The sequence below is a fragment of the Anoplopoma fimbria genome, chromosome 3 (assembly GCF_027596085.1).
Source record: "Anoplopoma fimbria isolate UVic2021 breed Golden Eagle Sablefish chromosome 3, Afim_UVic_2022, whole genome shotgun sequence".
NCBI classification, from domain to species: Eukaryota; Metazoa; Chordata; class Actinopteri; order Perciformes; family Anoplopomatidae; genus Anoplopoma; species Anoplopoma fimbria.
The window spans coordinates 17,013,968-17,037,778 of record NC_072451.1 but is presented as its reverse complement, the minus strand read 5'-3'; the positions used below and the strand labels follow the sequence as shown (position 1 = coordinate 17,037,778).

Below are 23,811 nucleotides of genomic sequence, written 5' to 3'. Positions count from 1 at the left end.
CCCTCTTCCTCTTTCCCAACCAGCCAACTGTTCACTCTGAGATACATTTCAAGCTTCCATCCAGACATCACGCCCATCATCCCCGTTGATCGTGAAACAGGTAAAACCAGAGGCACAGGAGAGCTTGTCACAGCAGCGAGGGTTGGACAAGAACCCAGCCTCTAAGGCACAACACAGAAAGGGAAGGGCAACTCAAAATGTGACATTATGTTCATGAATGTGTGACAGCTGTTTTCACCTTTGGCCCAAATCCTGTTTGATGGACATTTCTGAAGTGGCATGATTTAATCTTTTTTGGATTGGACCAAAGGAGTATCTTTACTTTAAAACTATTCAGATATTTTGAAATTGCTAACCGGTAAAGTTAGTTTCTTCTTCATCCTCATGTGCTTATTAACTGGTTTTTTGTTCGTTGCCCAACAAGGTGGCCATTCAGCCCCTGGGACTTGAATTCTTTAACATATGCCTGTAACTCCATGACCACATCTCCTTCCTTCACCACCATTGATGAGACAGTCCAATCACAAACAGGCTATGTGAGGATAGGAAGGTGGAGCTAAGCACAGAAACAGGGTGTGGTCCTGAAACTAGCAAGTTGTAGTAGAGCCCCGGGGTTTAAATTGACCTGAATGATCCCAGTGCTGTAGTTAACATAGCTGGCCTCTCAAATTTTGCTCATCTCTCTCTTTTGCTTTCTTTCCCCATCTCTTACCTGTGAAACTTTCAGCTCTTGGATTGCTAGTAAAAAAAAGGAATCAGAGACATTTGAGGAAAGCTTGAGGTTACCACCCACTGAGAGGCTCTGCATGTATCTGGTTCACCTCTCACTGATTGATCAGTTTCTCTGGATTGAGTGCTGCCGGCCCTGGCTGTGCAGCTGCTTTCCTCTCACACAGGAGTGAGTGCTGAGGACTTTTGCTCTGCCGGTGAGTCACTTGTTACTTGTACTTCAGCAAGTTTTTGGGAAGTTTCGGTGATCTGAGATTTGTATCTGTGCTGCTCCTGTTAAAAAAATGTTCATAGTGTTTTTTAATGTAAAGAAGTGTCTGTTTTAACTCACCATGGTGTCTTCTCAGGATACACCCTCTGTTTTACAACTTATAATGTTTATCTGGATTAGGACATCAAAACATTACTTGTTTCAAATAAAGTACGCTCTTTAGTGTTACACCCTGGAAATCTCTGATCAGCTCATATCTTGGTGGCTGAGGTTGGCTACGCTCGCTGTAAGGGCCAAGTTCTTTGCCTCACCTGTTTGACTTGCTCTGTTAGTCAGCAAAGGAGTATTTCATTGTTTCTACACTGACAGCAGACATCTGATGTTTCACAATCCTTTATGAAACTTTCATAGATTTCATTTTTTAAATACAGAGTCATTGTTTTCTTTTTCATCATTAATTAAAAAGAAGCTTTTCCTTTTTTTTTAAGGGAAGTACATTTAGTGCTAAAACGGTGAGGGTTTGTTGCTCACATGCTGCACTTTGGATCAGGCAGTGAAAGGACCTCCTGCTACAGATTTCTGTGTTTTTTTTAATTTTTATTAAAGGTTGTACTTGAGGGCACTCAGGGATGTTAGATGAGCCGGTGCAGCTGTCTCCTGTTTGTTCAGTCTGCAGGTGGACAGGTTGCTTTGTCGCTCACCTGCCTACCGACCTCCTTTTCAGCTCGGCTTCATCTCCTGATGTCTAACCCTTTTGTCTTTTTATTTTATTTTCAGTTGTTTAATAGCTAAAAGGAACTAGGAGTCACCATGCTGCGAGAAGCTGTATCAAACATTTTAAAATTCGAAACATATTTGGAATCGTGGATTGGTAAGTTTCTTTGTCTCTGATACAGATTTACACCTCTGCTTTGTAAAAATATGAATGAATACCTTGTGATCTAAAGAGCATAATAATAACATGCTGTGTAAAAAGTTTGAAAAGGGCATTTTGCCTTTCTTAAAATATCCCAGGAATCAGCCATCAGATTATTGCATTTACTGTTGTCCCATCTCTGTGTGTTTGTGCCAATATATAATGAGAGATGTGTGTTTTCATTCTCCCAAGATGTCCGAGTCAAGGACTACCCACTTATGCAGGGCCCCGTAAAGATGACCGTCATCCTGATAGCCTATGTCATCTTCTCAAAGTTCATTGGGCCTCGCCTGATGGCAAACCGTAAGCCCCTCCGTCTCAACACAGCCATGATTGTCTACAACCTCAGCATGGTTTTACTGAACGCCTACCTGGTGTACGAGGTAAACAAAGTCATTGACATATAAGGTTATTTACTGACCATTCTTCACATACCAGAGTGCTTGTAACAGCTGCTGATGTGTGTTTGACATGTACAGTTCCTGATGGCTGGATGGGGCACCACCTACACGTGGAGATGTGACCTTGTTGACAAGTCAACGAGCCCAGAGACTTTCAGGGTAAGCCAGTAAATTGTTCATCATTTTCCTGGGAGCAGAGGAGCACTCACTAACTGGAGTGTTCTAAAAAAACAAAAACATATGACGACTTTGAGGTTTCGACATTACAGCACGTTTCTATTCTTTTCACTCCCACAGATGATACGAGTGTGTTGGTTGTTTTATTTTTCGAAATTCATTGAACTCCTTGACACAGTAAGGACATTTTCCTCTCTCCAAACATTTTTTTCATACTTTAACTCCCACCTTTTGTGAAATATTTTTTGGGCATGCTAACTTTCTGTTTGTTCCACTTTTACTTGAGGTGTTCTTTGTGCTGAGGAAGAAGCAAAGCCAGATAACATTTCTCCATGTGTTCCATCACTCCTTCATGCCCTGGACGTGGTGGTGGGGGGTCACCCTGACTCCTGGTGAGGTTTTCTCAGCATAAAATCAATTTAAAACAACACAAAACACATGGCTTAAAATCTCCACAAATTACAGATTGACTCTACTTTGCATCCAGTACAAGGCCAAACGATAAACTGGGGTGATCACTGTACACTAGCTTACAATTTTTTTATGAAATGCTTAATTTCCTGTCTTTTTCCCCTTTCAAGCTGGAGGAATGGGCACCCTCCATGCCATGGTGAATGCAGCCGTCCACGTCGTCATGTACTTCTATTACCTACTCTCTGCTGCTGGACCTCGCTTCCAGAAATACCTGTGGTGGAAGAAGTACATGACAGCCATTCAGCTTGTAGGTCCCTTTTTAAAAAAAAAAAACATACATCTATAATGACATTACTGGCATATATGATTTTCCAATGGATCTGGGTCAGATCAGATCAGAAATAACAATCTGTCTTTTCTCTGCTGTTTCACAGATACAGTTTGTTGTGGTCTCCGTTCACATCAGCCAGTACTACTTTATGGAAAAGTGTGACTACCAGGTTCCTATGTGGATCCACCTGATTTGGATGTACGGCGTCTTCTTCTTCCTCCTCTTCTCCAACTTTTGGATTCAGGCCTACATAAAGGGAAAGCGGCTTCCCGCTACGGACAACAAGCCCAAACAGAACGGCTCAACCAGTGAAGCTATCTCTGTGGTGGCCAATGGGAAACACCTGGAGAATGGGAATGGGCACCACCACACCAATGGCAAAATCATCCTGGGCAAAGTAAAGGAAATCTGACTTGGTGACTCTGGAGGCTTTATAAAGCTAACTTGGAAATGTCATTTGTACCTAGTAGCATATTGAAACGGCACAGATTTCGATATGTCACTTCTAAACTACATAATTTTCTCTATATATCTACTTTTTCTTATGAACACTTGTTGGGATATGTTTTGGTGGTTTGATGGCTTGCCACATTGTTTGATAGTCGTGAAAACTATTAACTGTGATGAACACTGTATGGAAATTGGTGCTCGTTTTGTCACATTTAGTATTCCTCAACTCAGGCTTGACCCACACAAGCCTGATCCACACTACTGTTTGGCTGGCATGACCCTTGTTGCTCAGTTTCCACTGAAGACCAGCACATTTAAACAACTTCTATAAATGTTATGTCACAACAAAGCTTTCATTGTAAATGTCAAATATTTAGTTTTGTTCTGTTTTTAATTTATCTTTTGAAATAAAACTTTTTTAGATAAAGGTCTATGTCATTTGGAAAGTAGTTATGATGTGCACTTTGTAAGAAACATACCACACCTCAACTTTAATAATTGTGGAAAAGAAATATATACTGTATATTACAGTATTGATTTTTTTTTTTTTTTAGGTATTGACATTTACATTGTTATATTAATCCATTATGAGTTCTGCAACACTGTATGGTCTATTCTCAAGTTAAGAAAGGACTTACCTTTGAATTAGAATTGAATCAAAAGTTTGCTGTTTCTGAATATCACTGCAGAATGTATATATTGATTGACCTACCAGTGTTTTTACTGTTCTTTACACACGTGCACTGATGACCGTTGAAGGGTGATCTAGTTTTGAAGGACTGCTTTTAAAAATTTGTATCTGATATTTGCCACAATGAAATCGGAGTGGATGTGTAGCCAAGAGCTGTTTGTTACAATTAACCCTCTCAACATTCAGTAGATTAACCTGTTTCTGACTTACGCAGAAATAAAATTTCTAAATGTTTTCTAATTTTGTGTCTTCAAATGTTTCACTAAAGAGGTGAATAGTGATTCTAAAATTCTTTAAACCAATAAATATTTTGATACTACCAAATGAAAATCGTGGGCACAAAGGAAACAAGTTATAGCAATATTGTTTAGAATGGTCCAAATACTAGAGAAAGATGCAAGTGGAACTGCCATAACAAACCAATGACACACGACCTTTTGAGATTTTAAAGTTTCTTGATTTTCTAAAAACATTTGAATTTGGTTAAGCAACAACTCAGGCTTAACTAGACAGGTGATTTGCCCTGGACCAAGTTAGTTCCTCAGGAGTAATTGCCACAGTAACTTACCATGAACTGTTTTGAATTGCTTTATGAACCGGATCAAATAAAAATGACTCACTTACCAAAGTAAGCCTGGCTCATTTGGTAAACTTTTATGGAACAGGCCTAAAGTCTGACTTTATACATTTGCAATTATAACACTACTGGAAAACTTTTTTTTGTCAGCTCAGTAACACGGTTTCGGTCAAAAATAATAAACAGTGACCACCAAGTTAGGTGATTTCTAAAGAAAACACCACCAGGCTAGACAAAACCAGTTTTAAATTGCAGCGTCTGAGGAAACAGCAATAAGGGTTTAAGTAGTAGTTTAAGGTTAATCTAAAACCACAGCGTCACTAATAGAACAGCCCCAATTTGGGGATAAATGTGAAATCTACATTTGGAATTTATGTTATACAAAGAGCCCTACAGTTTGCAACATGGCAGTATAACTAATACATGCCAATTAACTGACAGAAGCACATCAGGTAATGAAACCATTTATTTATAACCCAGTCGACTGTGTACAAATCATCCTGATTATAACATAAAAGCTAAGTGAAGTTCATAAATACATTGCTTAAAATCCCAACACTTAACGCTTGTACTTTACTACATTAGCAGACCTGTATAAACAATTGAGACCTAAAATTCTTTACAGCACCAATAGGAGCAGCAAGTTTCAAGTTACAGCTAAAACACTGGGTAGACATCTTTATTGTAGATTAAATAAAACATTTGCACGTAAGCATAGAGCAAAAAACCCTCAAAATCAAGACAAGGCAAATTATCTGATAGACTGATGAATGACACTGCTAGTTGATTTGACCAGCCTCTCTTTTGACTTCTTAACTGGATCCATCTCAAAGCTCTTCCACAGTCGGATAGTCTCGTCCCCAGCAACGGTCGCGACAGTAGAGCAGTCGGGGCTCAGAATTAAACTGAGAACTCGGTCCTCGTGGCCTAGAATAACATGCATTGAAAGGTTTAGACCACCAGAAAGCATCAAGTACAGCAGCTTCCAGTTCACTGAGTGTTTCCTTTAAAAGTTAGGCATGAACAACTACACAGCCAATCCAGTCCAAACAAACCACTTACCATTGAGCTCTGCAACCCTGGTGAGAGCGGGGTACTTCCAGATGACGACATTGTTGTGGGCATATCCATGGGCGGAGACCAGCTCCTTGTAGTTTGGTGCAAACACCAGTGACGAGATCTGAAAAGAAAGTTATGCGATTTAAAAAAAATAAAAAAGACCCATGTTGACACCTCCAATTTTGTTGAAATTGGTTTAGTTTTTTCTTTGAATAACCATTTGAAATCAAGGGTCTATCAGTGTGTAGGTACCTGGGACTGAGTGTCAAGTGAACTGATGCAGGAGCCACTGTTTACATTCCAGATGCGGATGTGACGGTCACTGGTCCCACCTCCAGATGCGAGGATGTTTGGCTGCCACGGACACCAGGCCAAAGCCTAGAGCGATAAGCACATCCAAAAGTTAGTTTCAAGCTAAACACAGTCTATGTTAGAAAACGAATGACAAACAGTATTAACACTTGGTCTTGGCAGTAATCTTTTTTTTTCTTCTTTTTTTTATTAAAAATGAAATATATTGAGTAACAATGAGGTAAAATGTTGTCTTGCATGTTTGGCAAATTGCTCAAAGTCCTTCCGCTAGTGCAAGTACGAAGCCAATCACCTTAACAGCGCCTTGATGTTCACTCCAGGAGTGGATCGACTGGCCGGCTGTGCCCTCCTGCACACGGGGCCATACATACACCATGTTGTCATTGCCTCCACTGGCTAGGTATCGCCCATCAGGGGACCACTGCAGCCCACAAACCTCCTGTGAGTGACCAGTGAGTGTGAAGAGGTGGTGGTCTTCAACCCTCACATCATGATGGTGAATGTGTCCTGATCTCGAGCCGCTAGAAGGGGGAGAAACAATACATTTGATTCCAAAAAATACCAAAAATTCACATTTTTTGTCTGTTTTATCAGAAAAGAAGAAACAACTGTACCTGGAGAGAACATGGTCGTTCCAGCTCAGGCTAACAACTCTAGACGTATGGCTGGCCATGCTGCGTAGACGCTTCTGGTTGTAAACATCCCACAGCTAAAAATACAAAAATGTGCCATTAGAAAATGAAAAGTAAGCAGTTCTTCAATTGCAATGTGTCCTTGTTAACTAAGGAGACACGTCCAACAGCAAACACTGACATGAATTTTGCAGTCGCTTGTTCCGATAGCTAGGTAGCTTCCATCTGTGCTCCAGGACAATGAGCAGATGTAGTCCTCCTCGCGATCCAACTTCATTAGAAGAGTGACGTCTCCCTGGGAGGCATCCAGCAGGTAAACACTGTTATGGAGCGCCACAGCGAGAACATTTCGACTGCTCCAGTCAAGCAGATTCAAATCTGAGGGAAAAAAAGGGATCAAAATGAATGCTTGCTAGGTGTACAGTAGTGTCTTTTTTTAAATAAAGATCACAAATTTAGGTAAAAAAAAAATAAAAAAAAATCTTTCTATTTAGTATAAAGACCAATTTAGTCATCAATATCCATCCTCAGTGGATTGCTGTGAATCTAAAATGTGAACTAAATGTAACATGAAAACCTCCAAAGTGTCAAACTTACAGAAATCATTCCTAAGCTCAGGAGCATCCAAGATTCTGTCAGGAGTAGAAGATATGTATCTTGTCTTTTTGACAGAGGCAGGAGTTGCGCCCTGACTGTAGAGGACTTTCAAGTTGTTTTGATAGCCTGTAAATAAATTTAAAAAAGTAAAACTTTACTTTCTGTAATCATGCAACATTCATGTCAAGTACCATGTACACACACACAACCTTACCTTCTGGAGCATTCAGTGGTTTCCCTCCGAGGTGCAGGATCTTTGCATCTTCAATGTTGTATCCATTTAGTGACATGGACCAGGCTTTTTGGCTTTCCTTAAAAGACACAGAAACCTAGATAAGTAAATCTTTAATTAACTAAAGGCTCATAAACAAGATGGATTAAAATGATAACTTACTATTGTTCCTGTTGAATTGTTTGTGTCCACAGGCTCATTCTCCTTTGAGAGCAGGAAACTTGCCACATCCATTTGTTTGCTGTTTCTGGTGGGAATGAAGCGGTCGCCCCCCATCTTAGAGGGTGTTTGTTTTTTGTTTTTGCCTGTGATACAAAAAAAATAAAAAAAAAGTGTGGGTTAACATTTGCAGATACAACTACAGAGCTTTGTTAAGCGTTACTTTGCCTGAATATAGTGGAACACATTACCTGGTGTTTTGCTCGGTGTTTTTGATGAGCTGAGCGACACATTGGCAGATTTGCCAGGCGACAACCCGCTCGAGGCGGATGCGTTTGATGAGCTGGCCTTTCGCTGCCACCTCGCCATGGGAGCGTTTGTGATGGGCATATCCAGCTTCAAAATACTGTGGATGTCGTTCTCAAACCCAAACTGCGCCATTTTTGCCAGGTTTTCACACGACCTGTAGTTTATCAGGGGAAATACAAAAAAAATGAATGTCTCATGTGCAAAACCAGGCCAATATTAACGTTTGAGTCAGTGTTGGTCTGTCGCCTAGATGCATGTTTGCGACGCGTGCAATGCTAATGCTAGTGCTAGGATATCAGAGGTAACATTAACCTAAGCGCTAACGTTAGTTAAGCGGCTGGTATGTCCGAAAACGGAATTTAATTTGAAAGAAAAAGAAAAACAAGCAGTCTTTTAACATCAGCTCAACACGTTTCATCGACCTCACGTTAGCTATAACGACTGCAGTTAAACATAGCGGGCTAGCTAACCACAAATAAACGAACACAGCATGAACCGCCTTAAAAGTTAATTTGGCGTCAAAGTGGAACGTTTACAACCTCAAAAATAAACACAGTAATCTCACCTCTTAAAGAAACAGTGGAATACTCTGGAGCAATACTGGCCCTTCGCTCTCGTCCCTTTCTAAATTTTTGAATTTCGTGACGATGACGCCACACGGTTTAAATCCCAGAAAGCGCTGCTCCTATTGGTCCGTTCAAGGAGCTGCCGTTATCGCCATGGATTGCTATGGTAACATTTACGAATGCTGTTCTGTGATTGGTGGAAGAGACGTACTGACAGAAAACAACTTCCTCCCCACAGAAATATACCGCCATCTATCGGCAGAAGTATGATATTGGGGTTGTGGTTTATTTGTCTGATATGAAAACAATAAAAACAGAAAAAAACTATTTAAATGTAGATTTTTTTCTGAAGAAAGACTGAGTGAAGGTTGCTACAGCATTTACTGTAATAGTACATACTGTAGACTATAGTAAGCATTGAAGGAAATATTTAATTTCATTGTTATGTTTTTATGTCAAGCATTAGGGATAATTGAATCTGGTTAAAACTATGTTCCAGCCGTAGTAATGCTATAATCAGAGACATTATCAAGTCAAATCAAGCATTTGCCTCTTTGCTCTTTGATAAGACGCCAAGTGTGATTATTAAGTGTGTGCCTATTAATGGGGGAAAAAATGATAGATCTATTAGTTGTTTATCCCCTAATGCATAACCGATGGTGTGCTTAATTGGCGAAATATGATCAAAACTCCAAAAGATACAATCACAGTTAGGTTTTCGTTTATTTATTTATTTTATTTTATTGTTGTATAATTATTTTAATCAATACACTGGTCTAAATAAATTTAATTGACAGCCTTTATTCTCAGTGGACTCCCACTAAACTTCTGTCAACATGCTGAATCTGGTTCGGTAAATTAAATGAAAACAAAAAGAATCAATCGCTCTTAATGAGCACTACATTGTTCACATCATAAAGACTAGCTTTGGCATCAAAAGAAACATTTTGTCTCTGATTTAACCCTATTAAAAAATCATATCTGGTCCTTAATGTACTGGTGTATCGAAGGACTATATGTGCCAAAAAAGTAGGTGGATAATAAGAGGCTGCTTACGTTGGCTTGTACTGTATGTAGAATTGTTTTTTTCTGGGGACTTAGAACAATAATTATGGAAATGAATACCCAATGTTAAACAATCATTAAACCAATATACATAATTGATGGTCATTTTTTAAACTCTCTGATCATTGATGAGGTGGAAAGTTAATATCATACTTTTCCTGTTGCTTAAAGTCATAAGGGGCCACTTATGACTGCGTACCCATATTTGGTCCAAAGTTTATGTTGTCATCACATTATGTACATTGTTTTATATAATGTACGCTTATACAACATTTGGGGTTTATAGTTTATGGACATTTTAATAGTGTATCATGCAGACAGTTGATGGCCGTGTAATGCAAAGAAAAGAAACTTGGAGCATGGTCAAACAGTCACCATCTCCTTAGTTTTCTTTGAGGCAGAGTACGATACAAACTGTAAATAAATACAGTGTTGCTCTGTTTGTATCTAGGGCTTCGTGTATATATATATTTATTTTGAGGCCCAAACCATCCCTTAACTGTCTTCAAATAAAATAAGTAAATAGTTCATTGTTGATTAAATCAGCATTAAGGTAGCCTGACAGAGAGTCAAAAAATATATCGGACAACTTAATCATAAAATTATCTTTAATATACATTTTCCTAAGATTTCCCATCAGCAAATCATAGTGAAAAACATCTACACAGAGTCACAAAGAAATATGAGAACGATAAGAATGCTATCTCAAACTAAACAGCAACACAGCGTGGTCCAACTGTTTGTATAACTGGACATATTTTCAGTAGTTCATTCAGTGGCAAAACAAAACATTTGATTTCAGCAGGGCTTAATATATACACTGTAAGACAATTTGTGACATTCTCTTTCTTAACGTGCATTAGATACTGTTCACGCTTGAAATAGAACATTTTCATTATATACATTTCCAAACATGTTGTTTAATTGAATAGCTTAGTCCAGAAACTATCATCCATCTGCCTTTTGTGCAAAAGGTAGCTTCTTCATTGCTGCAGGCAGTGAACACGTTTACATTTCTTGGTGCTTAGTAAATAATTTAATTAAAAGTATGCAATATGCGATACATGCATTAAAGTGCATAATATAATGCAGTCTGGAAACCAGACCACACGTGTTACATACGGTGGTTGTTGGTGATGTCGCAAAAGTTTGGTTACATAGAAGTAGAAAGCTCAAAGGTGTCCCTGTTCATCAGCTTTGAAGTACAAGGTTCTGTAACCGTTGCCTTTTAGGTCTGCAGTTGTTTCAGTCATGTCTTTCGGGTAATGTATAATTGAGCCAACAACACCTGCAAGGAAATCAAAGAGCACAGATTAGGCTGACATTCATGACCAAAAAAATAAAATAATAAATCTGCCTTAACAAAATGAGCTGTGCCCTCTCACTCAACTTTCATCCCCGTGTCACCCAACCAGCTGACATAACAATTGCAGTCATACTGAATCATAATAAAAGTGAGTAATACTGAACATGTATCACAGAGGTAACCTGAAGATGGACAAAGGAAAATTAAAGAAACATTCCCATCCACAGGTTTTTCTGGTTTGGAGGTCAGTTAAATCTTCCCCCAAGAATGTTAACTGAGAACTCTACAGTGACTGAGGAGAAAACATAGGAATTGTTGTTCTATTACCTCCTGTGGGCCTCAAACCTAGGCAGAGAGTGGGAGAAAGACAAAGCACATGACTATGCTTTATATGTCCCTGAGAACATGAGACTCCATACCAAGATCATGTGACAGGAGACGTTTCAAAATGTAGAATGTTATATGAGGGTATTTATGGGGTGAATGAGGTTTTAAATTAAAGCAGATGTAAATATTAAATAGTTTGCTGACAAAATGCAGCACTCCAGCCTTCATTCTAAAAAATGTTGGCTGGGTTTAGAGGCTATGCAACTTGTCTTAATATTATCAAATTGGAAACTCATTTATACTCACCCTTCCTTTTGGTGAGAAGGAAGCTTATTATGATAAGTCCTGTAAAAGCTACAAGCGCCAAGATCGGCATCAGGAACTGAGGCAAAGAGATCCCTGGAACTAGAATAACAAATGCATTGGTAACCCGAATGTGTGGCAACAAACTGGCCTCTGTAAATTGCTTGGCCAACTGTAAATGGAGGTGGACTGTTGCAATCACAGGGACAAACAATGTTTCACTTTTGTAAAACCCTTACATTTTTTCACAGAACAAATTCTTATTACTTTTGTTTGTATCCACCATTTGTTATTCTCTTGTTAGTACCCATTGATTTCTGGGATTCTTCCATGTTTTCTTATTTTTGCTCTTCCCTTAAGTAAGAGAACATTTGTGTGGACAATAGCACTTATACAAACATAAGAAAAAAATGTCTTGTTTTCACAGTTGTTTGTCCAACACAAGGAAACATAAGTTTTGAATTTGTGAAAGATAAAAAAAAAAGCGTGAATATCATATTATCAAATTTAGGTTGTTTAAGAGGAGTTATAATGATTATTACCTTTTTAGGGAAAATAAATTCTATTGGTCTATTGATCCAAAATAAGTCAAACCCAAAACTCTTGGATGATATTACATGCGTTCAGCTACTGAATGGTTTACATACTGCTCTTAGATGCTTTGGCCATCAAGGCCTTGTTTTTCCTGTAAGGCCAGTACGGACGTTCTGGAAAATCATGTTTACTTTGTTAACAGTACATAAATATCACAACTGCAGAAGTTCTTCCACCTTTTAGAGTCTTTCTTTGGAGGCCTCTCTCCATTTTTTTGCACACAGCACAACACTTGCATTTTCATAGTGTTTAGGGGGCATTAAGGATGCTAGTAATAAATAATAGTCCACCAAGTTATGATAAAGTGGGATTCATCATTCAGCACACCTGGGTTAGAGCACAGTTAAGAACGTCTGTTTCATCTAGAGTGGACAGTTAAGAGAAATTCAAGAGAATGTTGCTAGATGAGGCCCATTCTGTCATATGACCTGCAGTCAATTGGCATCAGCTGCCTCCTACACCGGCGTCATCTATGCATTTTCTTTACACAGATTTTCAACCCTAGTAACATTCAACTACAAGGCTGGTCTACAACTGGTCCACAGCACAATAAACTAAAGAATCAACAATTTTGATTATTTAAAAAATACATATTTTGTGGGTAACTTGCCGTCATTAGGTTTGACAAATTTTGAAGTTTGATGATAGTTACGAAATGTGCTCTCAAAAGCCAGATAAAAATACAGACCTGATTGCTCATCCGAAAGCATGACTTCTCTCATCAGCTTGATGCACCTCTCCTGAAGGTGGGTTCTCTCCTTCTTTGTGTGCTGCTCTTCCAGGTCCCACAACACTTTGAAAGCCAGCGCCTCCGGTGAATCGGCTGTCCACGTGTCGTTGTGGTCCAGAGTCAGATAGACCTTCCCATCATAGAACACACGGTCGGCCCAGTGCAGCTGAGACCCCTCAAGTATGCATTCACGAGAACGAAGGACAGTGTGGTTTCCTAGGGAGGAAGATCAAATCTGTTAACAACCATAAAATTATACTGACCATGACATTAGATCTGAGTTGGGGATTTGATTATGTCGATTTTCACAGTTGTTACATTCATTTATGAGGATTTTCTTACTCAGGGCTGAAGTCTGGTTGAAACTGATAAGAGTTGGAAGGAGTGCATCAGCTGACATGGTCTGGAGGATGCTGTCAACTTCCTGGCTTTTGTGATTAAGAAAGACCCCATTGAGAAGGACCTGCTCCACAACCTGCTGAGCACCCACCACTCCCCGCTGCTGGACCTGTACTATGACGGTATCTAATGAAGGGCAACCAAAATGAACACAAAACAGTAAAAGAAGGAAAACTCCAAATGTCACAGTAGGCTTAAATTCTAAATGTAACAACTGCAGGAATGTTGGAAATAAGTCCTGCATGAATATTTTACTTTGCAAAATATAAATAGATTTTAACTGTAAAACTGAAAGTTAAAACTTTTTAGTTTTGCTTTCACATAACATCATTTCAATATTATAATGTTGGTCCAAGTGGCACTAGGTCCAACCACTTTAAATGTTTGTTAATGTTTAAATGCATTGTGTGTAGTTAATTCTTAATCTGCAATATATAGTCATTATATTTGCAGTGGAACAAAAAGTAGCCTACACTGCGTCACCAGCTTTCTACAGGCATTTTAAAGTTTTTGTTAACACTGTCAGTCCGGGGGTTGATTTTACTTTGAACCATGATTGCGTTAATGTGAGAGTTGTTTCCAATAATAGGTACCCCTATGTGTTTATAGGGATGGATGATCTACTAAACCTTCCATTTAATTTAGTCCTATACATGACCATAACTAAATGTGGCCTCATAAATAACCACAGAGCGGAACTAACACTCCTTTTACAGTGTCAACAAAAACTGAGCCCTAAATTTCAGAACAGCTAGGTTATATTGACAAGTGCAGTTGTAAACTAAATCTGCGGTGCAATAACATTTTATTCTGCGAAACACAGAGGAGTAAAAGCATTAAAATAAATAATCTACCAAACTGAATGACTCGTGAACAGCAGGTCTACTGTGCATCAGGCTACTATGAGCAAAGGATAACTGGCGCACACTGACACGTTTTGGGTTAACAATTCGTTTTCAGGTTTGTGTGTCAATTGATTTTTCTCGGTGTAATCTATTAACTGCACACACAAGTAATCCAGAGCAGAGAGACACGCTTCTTACCTACTGGAACAGGAGCCCCCAGTGACAAGTCGCACAACAGGAGCACCAAAATGCCAAGAAAACGCATCTTAAACCCAGCTTGTTCAGCCGCCAGTGGAAAGGACAAAAGTCTCCAGAGTTATAAATAGACAGGATTTGTTTTAAGCCATTTAAGAGTAACCAGCGCACTACTAACACATCCTGGACAAGAGGTAAAACTTTCACAAACACTTGCAGACGGTCACGGACACCAGCGTCGCTCTCCTCTCCCTCTGCTCTCTCCGGTTTCGCTTCTTTAAATGTGCATCCGTCTCGCTCCTGATTGGTTGATGCGGTTGGTACGTGGACTAGAAGGTTCTGAGCCACAGTCCAGCAAACTTCTCCGGTGTTAAAAGTTAACGCCGCTCCGAGTGTGGTAACTATGGCAACAAGTGGCCATTCACCATGGCAACAGATAAGGTAGAGCCCCAATGGCTTAATGGGCACGCTATGTTTGCATTATTATTAAAGGTCTAACAAAAACGAATATAGGTTATCATATTGAAAAATATATATTATAACCACTAAATGTATTGTCTTAGGTATGAAAATATATATAATATAATATAATATATAATTAGAAATTAAATTAAGCACCACGTCATCATCAGCAAAAAAGAATACACCTAAAATGCTTACTTGGGCGGCTGTGGCACATGAGGTAGAGCGCTTGTCCCGTAACCACAAGGTTGGTGGTTCAAACCCCTCTACCGGCAACATGCCGAGGTGTCCTTGAGCAAGACACCTAACCCCAAGTTGCTCCTCCAGGATGGGTTAAATGCAGAGAAATAATTTCCCCATTGTGGGACTAATAAAGGCTTAATTATTATTATTATTATTATTAACGCTTTAGTGGTAATGTCGATTAATATGATACGTCCTGCTGCATAATAAAGTAACACTGACAGCAGCCGTCCTGCTGCATAATGAGCACTTTTACTTGTGATACTTGTCAGCAGAAGTCATTTCTACTGGCAATATTTCTTAATTTAAGTCATATTTTGAATTCTGGCCTTTTACTTTACTTCCATATTAATGTATTACTTTTACTCATGTTAATTGTAACATGACAGGCATCGGGGTGGCCTGTTGTAGCCTGTTGTTCTCTCTTGGATAACGAGTTTGTCCGTGCTGAACAGTGCAACTGGACAGGCGGTGGTCACTCAGTCTGTATTTAGCTGATATCTCTGGTTGCTCACAAAATCTTCTTTAGGAGACAAGAAACTTGGGGTTTATTGAAGTAAATCTGACAGTCAGCAGGTTAAGTTTACAGCGTAAATCCCCTTGGTAACTGACTAAGTGATAAAGTGAGCTCAGTGTCTGGAAGCCATCCAGTCAGGGTTAAGAAAAGAGAGTTTCTGGTAAACATACTTTAAGGAATAGACCCCTCCACTCAGTAACAGGACAGACAAACGTCTGAAAGGTTGGACAGTATTACAGGTCTACATGTCTTAAACTTAAGGCACGTTTGAGGTCACTGGATAATTACTCTATTGTCCTTCATGGTATCCTTTTTAAAATGAAGGCCTATATATGCAATAGTCATTTTGTATATTCCTATACAGGGAATGTATACCATACAGACAAAAAATTTATGTTTTTTTATTTTTTTTAAATGTGTTATGTTAATGACTCTGTGACATACAGTTTCCAAAAAATATTTAACCGGTGTCCTAGTTTAAAAGCTTTAAACTTGTTGTATCCTGACTGATACAGTGTGATGTTTTTATGTGTCTGATAATAAGGCACATTTTGTTCATCTCAGTCTCCTAGTTAAATTTTAGGTCAAGTATAAATTCTATGTACCGATTGCCATCATATCTGATGCTTCACATGAAATGTTCAGAAACAAATGACGCAGGAGCCTACTAATGATTAGATATGTTGTGTCAGTATCTACAGTATCTCTCCGTCTTCTATGTGTGGGTGTGCACATATTATGTTATGTTATGTTTTGTTATGTTATGTTATGTTATGTTATGTTATGTTATGTTATGTTATGTTATGTTATGTTATGTTATGTTATGTTATGTTATGTTATGTTGTCACCAGACCTTTAAAAGTGCATCAAACTTTTAAAGGCCGATCCTTAAAATGAAAGTGATTGTATAAACTGTCTGCAGTGAGAGTGAGGTGACTTCACAGAGAGAGGGGATTTCAGGAGTCAGGGTTTTTTATTCTTCATGTCATCCAATATGGCCTGCTTGGCAGTGATAAAACTTACAACAACTGGTCTCAGTATTAATTCAAATGTACTCACAACGTTTAAAGAAGTAATACCACCGTGTACAAACACATGATAGCAAGTAAAAGACACGCATTGAACATTTTTACTCAAGCAAAATATACAAAAGTCTTTTCAGTAAAATACGGACAAGTATAATTACTCATTAAGCAGAACAGTAACTCATTAGGCAGAATGGACAATTGCCCAGTTATATCACTGTTTATACCCTATTATTGCACTATGGTGCATTACATGTTTACAGCATTATAATGTTAGCTGATATAGGTTGCACAGTTTAATCAATACTAATGGATCATATTCTATTCGTTGATCACATGTGTTGTATGCAAATGCTAATCTGCTATGCAATTAGTAATCATAGCTGTAAAATAAATCTAATGGAGTCAAAAGTGTATTTCTATTTTAGTACAGTACCATAGAAAGGGTAGGGCCTATTTATTTATTTTACGGTATCGTTTAGAGTAAATTCACAGAGCAGTATGTCCTCAACATGTTTTCAGTAATCGTGTAGCACCAGCGCCATCTGGTGTCCGGCCTTAGTATGAGCCTCCTCCGGATTGGCTGAGCAGTTGTCAGGACTGTTTACAGGAAACATGGCTTCCCGGTCTGTTGGAGAGCTTCAGGAGATGGAAGGTCAGTAAATATGTAAAGATTTAGCCGTGCCACGATTGTGTTAGCTTGGTGATGTGGCATTTATTTAGACAAATGTATCTGTTTTTATATGAGCCCCTCCGGCGATTTGTTATCCTTGTTAGAAACCACACCTTCACCACTGGCATGCTAGCTAACAGGCTAACAACAACCCTCGCTAGCTGACGTTACACAGTGAACGTGAACGTGCAGCTGTCCTGCTTGTCAACTGATTTCAGTTTTCATATCTTGTGGTCTGACACTGTACTTTATGTTTAACGAAGCGTGTCTGATCATACAACATGTTTCCAAATGTAGTGCGTAAACCTGCGTACTGTGGTCCACTCAGCTAGCTAACACGGTTAGCAGTGTTTACCCCGGGTGTTTATGAGAAGCTAGAAACTCTAACAGAGTTATCTTTATACTGCTGCAACTGTGATCACACCCATAGCCATAATAACTACCCAATTAATGGTGACATCCCAGTTTGGCACACATGTTTTTTCAGTGCTTAAGATGTAGCTCACAGCCATAGGTTGTGGCAGTGAGACAGAGGCTGGATGCCCAACATGACACCCCCTGGCTTCTCAGTGGGCGGTGTGGAGCTGGGCCTAGTCTGTGCCTCGCATTACACGTGCATCAGCTAAAGGTGTCACTGCTACAACAGCACTGCGTCTGTATGGTGAACGTAAGCTTCGCTTCTCTTTGTCTGCTGACTGTAGTGGATCGAAAGGGTGAGTCCGAGGAGTCTGGTGATGATGAGACCAGGAGGAGGAGTATCAATGGCAACGTGGACCCCAATCAGCCCGCTACCACAAGTAAATCAGCACATCTTCTCAGCACAGCAGCAACAAAAAAAAAAAAGGGACATTGTGCCGTCAGTCTGTCTAGATGACTGCATTACATAACTATGATTCTTCTCTACTGCTTTTTAACAAAAAGCTTTTTGTGTCTATATCATGTTTAAGAATACCCTGACTTCATGAAGGTATATAAGTTAACTGATTTATTATTGTTCTTCTTAAAGATAAAGAAGAGTCTCCTGTTGACATGGATACCATAACTTTGGACCCAGAGGAAGAGGTTAGATGATGGTCTAAAAACATTGCTGCTGTAGCAACTGTCACAAAGTATATCTTATAATGACTCCATTTGGTTGGCTGATTAAAATAGACATTTTGTGGTAGATTCTATTTGTAGAGCTTCAAGTTTATTGAAATTATATATTTAAAAAAACAAGTTATATTCCTCTGTGACAATTGTTTCTCCACTGCAACTACATCTGTGTGTGTCAAATGTCAATCCATATGTGGGCTGGGCACGTGTTTGTAAATGACACAATTAACCCTAACTACTAGTCCTTTATAAATGTTATGTCATCCTTAGCTGTCTGTTTTCTTTCTAGGATGTTGATCTTGTTCATTGTCGTATTGGAAAGATTGAAGGATTGGAGGTGCTACAGAAAGCTAAAGTAAGTATTAAGTGAGTGATGAAGTAATGGTGGCAGCGTTGTGTGCAAAATATGGAGTTATCCCTCTATATTTTTAAACAAGACATGGTTGCAACATGTTCTTTTTTCTTTGTTGATCCTTTTTTTTTTTTTTTTTTTTTCAAATTAAAAAAAGAAGGATTTAGGGTCTATGGTCAAATACGGTTATTGGTTGGTCTTGCTCTTAATTGTTGTTTTTGTCATCTGTTTCTTTGTACAGACACTCTCCTTACGACAGAATCTAATCAAAAAGATAGAAAACCTTGAAAGTTTGACCTCCCTGCGGGAACTAGATCTCTATGACAATCAGGTTCGCAAACTGGAGAACCTGCAAAATCTCACAGAGATCGAGTAAGTCTGAAAAAAACCAGAATATTTTGTCTCACTTGTTTCCGCATATTATAGAGATTACATCCAGAAAAGGAAATTATTATTGGAATTTATGGAAAATCTGATTCCCAAACACTAATATCTGGTGATTGTTAGAGTGTGGAAAATCAATGTATTATATTTTTCATCTAAATGACAACAATGAAACAACATCTCAAATAGAAGCATACTTGTTTGATTGATCCACAGGCAGCTCGACGTGTCCTTCAATATGCTGAGAAAGGTGGAGGGTTTGGAGCAATTGACTCAGTTGAAGAAACTTTTTCTGCTTCACAACAAAATAGGCAGCATTGCCAGCCTGGACCACCTCACAGGCCTGGACATGCTGGAGCTGGGCTCCAATCGCATCCGGGTATGACACAAAGAGTCTCTCGGCCAGCGGGAAATGAGAATTTAATGCTACACATCTAAAAACACGCTTTTTCAAATGATGTATCAAAGGAAGTTTGGGAATTAACTATGAAATTATAATGTTGTGTTTATTTGTGTCTCTTTTATTGTGTTGTGTTCACAGGTCATAGAGAACCTGGATACTCTTTCATCTTTACAAAGTTTGTTTCTTGGCACCAACAAAATAACTACGCTTCAGAATCTGGAGGGTTTACACAACCTGACTGTTTTAAGCATCCAGGTATTCACAAATTATCTTAAATACTTTTGTGAGTGGTGACAAGAATACAATTGAAATTTTTAAATGGAAACATTGGTGAATCATTTTGTGCACTTTTATACAGAGTAACCGGATCACTAAAATTGAGGGTCTACAGAATCTTGTCAACCTCAGAGAGCTCTATCTGAGCCACAATGGCATAGAGGTCATCGAGGGCTTGGAAAACAACGTGAGTTATAGAAATTCCACAGCTTATTTCTGAAAGGACTGAAAGCCAAACTGCACATTGTGTAGCTTGCAAACATGTATAACAAAGTCTGATCTGTACATTCAACATGTTTTCCCTCACAGAAAAAGCTCACAACCCTGGACATTGCAGCCAATCGAGTAAAGAAAATTGAAAACATCAGCCACCTGACAGACCTGCAGGAGTTCTGGGTACGGATAGTTTGCGAAGTTAAACTAGAATGTAATTTTGATGGTCTTCTATTATGCAACTTTGTTACAGAACCCCTCGAGCCTGATCAATACACCTTTTCACAGCAGACGTGTTGACTTGACATAGCGGGAAATGTTATTAAAATAAATAAAACTAAAAACTAGTAACATTAGCAAGTCTTAGTAAGTCATCCCAAAGAGCCAGCATGCAGTAGCAGAGCCCTGGAGCTGGCTCACCTACACAGAGTGCAACCATCATAACTTGATCATATATCTGTGTTTTTCCTGTTATGTAAGATACAACTGATTAATTTATGTTTAAGTTGTTATTAATAAGTTTTAAATAAAATACTTAAAAATAGGATAAAAAAAAAAAGATCTAATTTAAAATTGACTGATAGATAGCTAAAATAAATCAATGGATATATTTATGAAATAGCATTTTAAAATAATATAGTAGCACATGTTTAATTGAAGGACTTGTCTATTTGACACTACAGGGTTTCATAGGTATAAAGCTGTGTTCACAAATTGGTGTAATTATTCAATTCTTTAAAAGGATTTTTTTTTTTTCATTTATCAGTTTCCTATTGACAGTCCTGTTCACCAACTCTAACACTGTTTATTCAGCACTCTTGGCCTTCTTCTGGCAGAAGTTGCAAGAGTGCTTAAAGTTTGTGTTTGAGCTGTCATAACTCAGTCTGTCCTCTTATTGGCTAAATTGTCCTTGGATTCCTCCCCAGATGAACGATAATCAGATAGATAACTGGTCAGATCTCGACGAGTTGAAGAATGCCAAGTCTCTGGAGACGGTCTACCTTGAAAGAAACCCTCTACAGAAGGATCCACAGTACCGGCGGAAGATCATGCTGGCGCTGCCCAGTGTACGCCAGATCGACGCTACCTTCATCCGCTTCTAAACTGCAGTGTGGAATTCACCTGCCAGCTCCGCAGTGTTCTCCCTCACCACCCTGCGTGGCCCCACCTACAAAACCAACTTAATTTGAAACACACTGGCCTCACTGAATCATATAGTCACTCTGAACACAAACACACATTCCTACATTCACCCTCACCCATGGCTCACTCATCATACATGTATGCATGTATGCACTCATTCACACCTTGATCTATGCTTTTGGGTGGGAGCTTATTTATTACTTAAGCTGGATATGAACTGTGAGAAGGATTTAAAAAGATACCCAGTGCGCATTTCCTAATTTAACCTCTGCACTTATTTTTCTTTTATTGTTTTGCATGTGAGAAGATGTATGGAGATATATTTCCTCAATCGTTCAGTGCCCATCAGGCAAATAAGATATCAATTGTAACTATTCCATTATTGAGGTTGCACTGCTATCATATGAGAGGAAAGAGTGGCATTCTTACTATTGGAGGGATTTTGTTACGAGTTTATTCTCTTTGGTTGGACAGGGTTAGACTCTTCTCACAAGGCACACAGTGAGTGAACAAACTATTTAACACGGAAACATTGAAGGGAAGTCCATAATAAAATATAATGAACATATTTTAAACTTTAGAATGAAGGAATTTACCAACTTTCCTGCCACAGGAACATCTAAAATAAAGCCTAACACGTCAAAGTGACACCATGTAGTTCCAAGCCAGTACAGTAAAGTGGCCCCTGCTTACATCTGTCTTTTTAAGAAAAACAGCAAAAAAGTATAATTTCAATAAACTGGTATCATTACTGATGAAGGGCAAATTGATGTCTATACCTTGTCCACATATTTCATAGCCCATTCTCTGATTAATAAGAATGACCTCTGCATTAAAACACAGCTCATGAGAATGTAAAAATCATTAAATGTGTCCATAAAGATGGTTTTGTAATCAGTTTTTTTTACCTTGAATACATCACTGATTACAGCTTATTTTTTGACTTCGGGGAAATTGTTCATACATTTTATTTGTTCTGATAACAGTAAAATGAAGAATGTTTTTGAAGTGAGTTTACTTAATAATTGCAAGACTGGTCTCACTTATTGGTTGATAACTAATGCATTTTGGTGTTTCAAGTTTTCAGATATGTAAAAACACTAAAGTACATATTCTGTCATATTCTTACTTGGCCTTCCGTACTGCTTAAGAATAAATGATCATGTATATTTATGTTGCCATGGGATTTCTTAGATCAAGCACTTTAACAAAAACAGAGTGACTTATTCATATGGTCCCCTGTATATAATGCTTGATTGCACTTGATTTACTCCCAGGTTACAATGAACAAGTGATGTATCTTTTATTTGAGAATAATTTCCCACCTCAGGACTAAAAGGTCACATTTGGACACAGCACAGGCGCATCAGATAACAATGCATTGCTGGGTTTACATGGAGAATGTCAACTTAAGTGCTTTCTGTGCAACATTAGATACTGACCATTATCATTTAATCCCTTTCATCTGGGTCTAAAGTGCATCTTCAAACTGTTAAAGTGGCCTGAGGTAATATTGTATCTCCCTTTGTAGGCAGGATCATAATAGCATAATATGTTGGTTTGTATCGTTGGTGTCTTTAGTTGACAATTTGCTCTCTTTCAAAGGATTTGAATTTATGATCATAAATAAAATTGTTTATGGTTATTGAATTTGATCATAACTCAACTCTAGAACATTTATGAGCCCATTATACATTATTGATGTAAACGTAATGTTATTTTGTATTTAGCTTCAAATAGAATTAAAATTGGTCAGTGGGATTTGAAGTATCACTTAGTGTACTGAATATCATTTGGAAATCTCATGATGTAGAAGGTCAGTGCCATCATCACCTTCCCTTTGTAAAGTGAATTTTTTTTTTTCTCTCTTTCTGGTTAATAGCAGGCAGCACAGCAGTTTTATTTGAGAACCGTGATTAAGAATAACGACCTTGATAGATCACTGAATGAGCAATTATTGTAATTGCAAGTACCTGATTGTTGTTTGAAATGAGTCTTCAGGTTCTGGACTTCGTTGATGCTCTTTTCAAACTGAATGTATTAATTAAAATAATAAAATTACACGACTTTGAGAGAAAGTCTATGTAGTTTTAATTTTAGAGGTTTAATATTTGTCATGACATACAGTACTATTTTGAAACTGATTAGTCAACTATGTGAACATTATTTACAACGAAGGGGTATAGCAATAGGGATTTAAAAATATACTAGAAAACCCAGTATAATTAAGTTTATTCATAAAAGGTCACTGTAAAGTTCAAATTCATTACAATCCTTGAAAGTCTTCTTGGCCTTTTGGTCATTAGCGTCTTTAATTAAGGTGCCGGTCCATATAGTTTTATGAATGTGAAATATACTTAATGATCAGTGACTGAATTATAGTTATTCACGTCATCCCACTCATCACAAGAAACAACATCAATCTGCAAATAACACACATTTTCCTACTCATTAAACACTGCATGTGGAACAAAAAAAATGAAAAAGTGTTTTGTGTA

The 23,811-nt window shown here is 38.3% G+C and overlaps 4 protein-coding genes across 5 annotated transcripts; 2 read left to right on the top strand and 2 right to left on the bottom strand.

Annotated features, from left to right (window-relative positions):
- Window positions 1–586: 586 nt before the first annotated feature.
- Window positions 587–4,040, top strand: elovl1a (ELOVL fatty acid elongase 1a). The gene is made up of 8 exons (XM_054596017.1): window positions 587–926; window positions 1,718–1,811; window positions 2,049–2,239; window positions 2,336–2,416; window positions 2,555–2,611; window positions 2,721–2,826; window positions 3,016–3,155; window positions 3,283–4,040. Exons 2-8 carry the CDS (start codon window positions 1,751–1,753, stop codon window positions 3,589–3,591), a joined length of 945 nt encoding a protein of 314 aa, XP_054451992.1. The 5' UTR covers window positions 587–926; window positions 1,718–1,750; the 3' UTR covers window positions 3,592–4,040.
- Window positions 4,041–5,366: 1,326 nt separating this feature from the next.
- On the bottom strand, window positions 5,367–8,868 carry cdc20 (cell division cycle 20 homolog). 2 transcript variants are annotated; one of them, XM_054596323.1, is made up of 11 exons: window positions 8,763–8,868; window positions 8,140–8,351; window positions 7,892–8,034; window positions 7,712–7,808; window positions 7,498–7,623; window positions 7,082–7,278; window positions 6,883–6,977; window positions 6,561–6,789; window positions 6,209–6,334; window positions 5,960–6,077; window positions 5,369–5,824 (listed from the first exon to the last, which is right to left on the bottom strand). In XM_054596323.1, exons 2-11 carry the CDS (start codon window positions 8,327–8,329, stop codon window positions 5,649–5,651), a joined length of 1,497 nt encoding a protein of 498 aa, XP_054452298.1. In that variant the 5' UTR covers window positions 8,330–8,351; window positions 8,763–8,868; the 3' UTR covers window positions 5,369–5,648. The 2 variants fall into 2 exon arrangements, with proteins under 2 accessions (XP_054452297.1, XP_054452298.1); XM_054596322.1 differs by having other exon boundaries at window positions 5,367–5,824; window positions 6,561–6,977.
- Window positions 8,869–10,420: 1,552 nt separating this feature from the next.
- LOC129088938 (uncharacterized) lies at window positions 10,421–14,788 on the bottom strand. The gene is made up of 6 exons (XM_054596216.1): window positions 14,531–14,788; window positions 13,431–13,613; window positions 13,047–13,304; window positions 11,768–11,866; window positions 11,462–11,479; window positions 10,421–11,116 (listed from the first exon to the last, which is right to left on the bottom strand). Exons 1-6 carry the CDS (start codon window positions 14,595–14,597, stop codon window positions 11,001–11,003), a joined length of 741 nt encoding a protein of 246 aa, XP_054452191.1. The 5' UTR covers window positions 14,598–14,788; the 3' UTR covers window positions 10,421–11,000.
- A 2,540-nt stretch (window positions 14,789–17,328) lies between these two features.
- On the top strand, window positions 17,329–23,377 carry ppp1r7 (protein phosphatase 1, regulatory (inhibitor) subunit 7). The gene is made up of 10 exons (XM_054627276.1): window positions 17,329–17,429; window positions 18,149–18,244; window positions 18,454–18,509; window positions 18,832–18,897; window positions 19,136–19,266; window positions 19,495–19,657; window positions 19,820–19,936; window positions 20,040–20,144; window positions 20,267–20,353; window positions 21,097–23,377. Exons 1-10 carry the CDS (start codon window positions 17,390–17,392, stop codon window positions 21,271–21,273), a joined length of 1,038 nt encoding a protein of 345 aa, XP_054483251.1. The 5' UTR covers window positions 17,329–17,389; the 3' UTR covers window positions 21,274–23,377.
- Window positions 23,378–23,811: the final 434 nt, after the last annotated feature.

Coding starts and splice junctions, on each gene's coding strand:
- elovl1a (XM_054596017.1), top strand. CDS start 1,751: ATGCTGCGAGAAGCTGTATCAAACATTTTAAAATTCGAAACATATTTG. Junction 1,812..2,048: donor ATATTTGGAATCGTGGATTG/GTAAGTTTCTTT, acceptor CATTCTCCCAAG/ATGTCCGAGTCAAGGACTAC. Junction 2,827..3,015: donor GGGGGTCACCCTGACTCCTG/GTGAGGTTTTCT, acceptor TCCCCTTTCAAG/CTGGAGGAATGGGCACCCTC.
- cdc20 (XM_054596322.1), bottom strand. CDS start 8,329: ATGGCGCAGTTTGGGTTTGAGAACGACATCCACAGTATTTTGAAGCTG. Junction 8,035..8,139: donor AACACCGAGCAAAACACCAG/GTAATGTGTTCC, acceptor TTTGTATCACAG/GCAAAAACAAAAAACAAACA. Junction 5,825..5,959: donor CAGGGTTGCAGAGCTCAATG/GTAAGTGGTTTG, acceptor ATGTTATTCTAG/GCCACGAGGACCGAGTTCTC.
- LOC129088938 (XM_054596216.1), bottom strand. CDS start 14,597: ATGCGTTTTCTTGGCATTTTGGTGCTCCTGTTGTGCGACTTGTCACTG. Junction 13,614..14,530: donor GGGGGCTCCTGTTCCAGTAG/GTAAGAAGCGTG, acceptor GCCCTTCATTAG/ATACCGTCATAGTACAGGTC. Junction 11,867..13,046: donor GCTTTCGGATGAGCAATCAG/GTCTGTATTTTT, acceptor TTGTTATTCTAG/TTCCAGGGATCTCTTTGCCT.
- ppp1r7 (XM_054627276.1), top strand. CDS start 17,390: ATGGCTTCCCGGTCTGTTGGAGAGCTTCAGGAGATGGAAG. Junction 19,267..19,494: donor CAAAATCTCACAGAGATCGA/GTAAGTCTGAAA, acceptor ATTGATCCACAG/GCAGCTCGACGTGTCCTTCA. Junction 20,145..20,266: donor TCGAGGGCTTGGAAAACAAC/GTGAGTTATAGA, acceptor TTTCCCTCACAG/AAAAAGCTCACAACCCTGGA.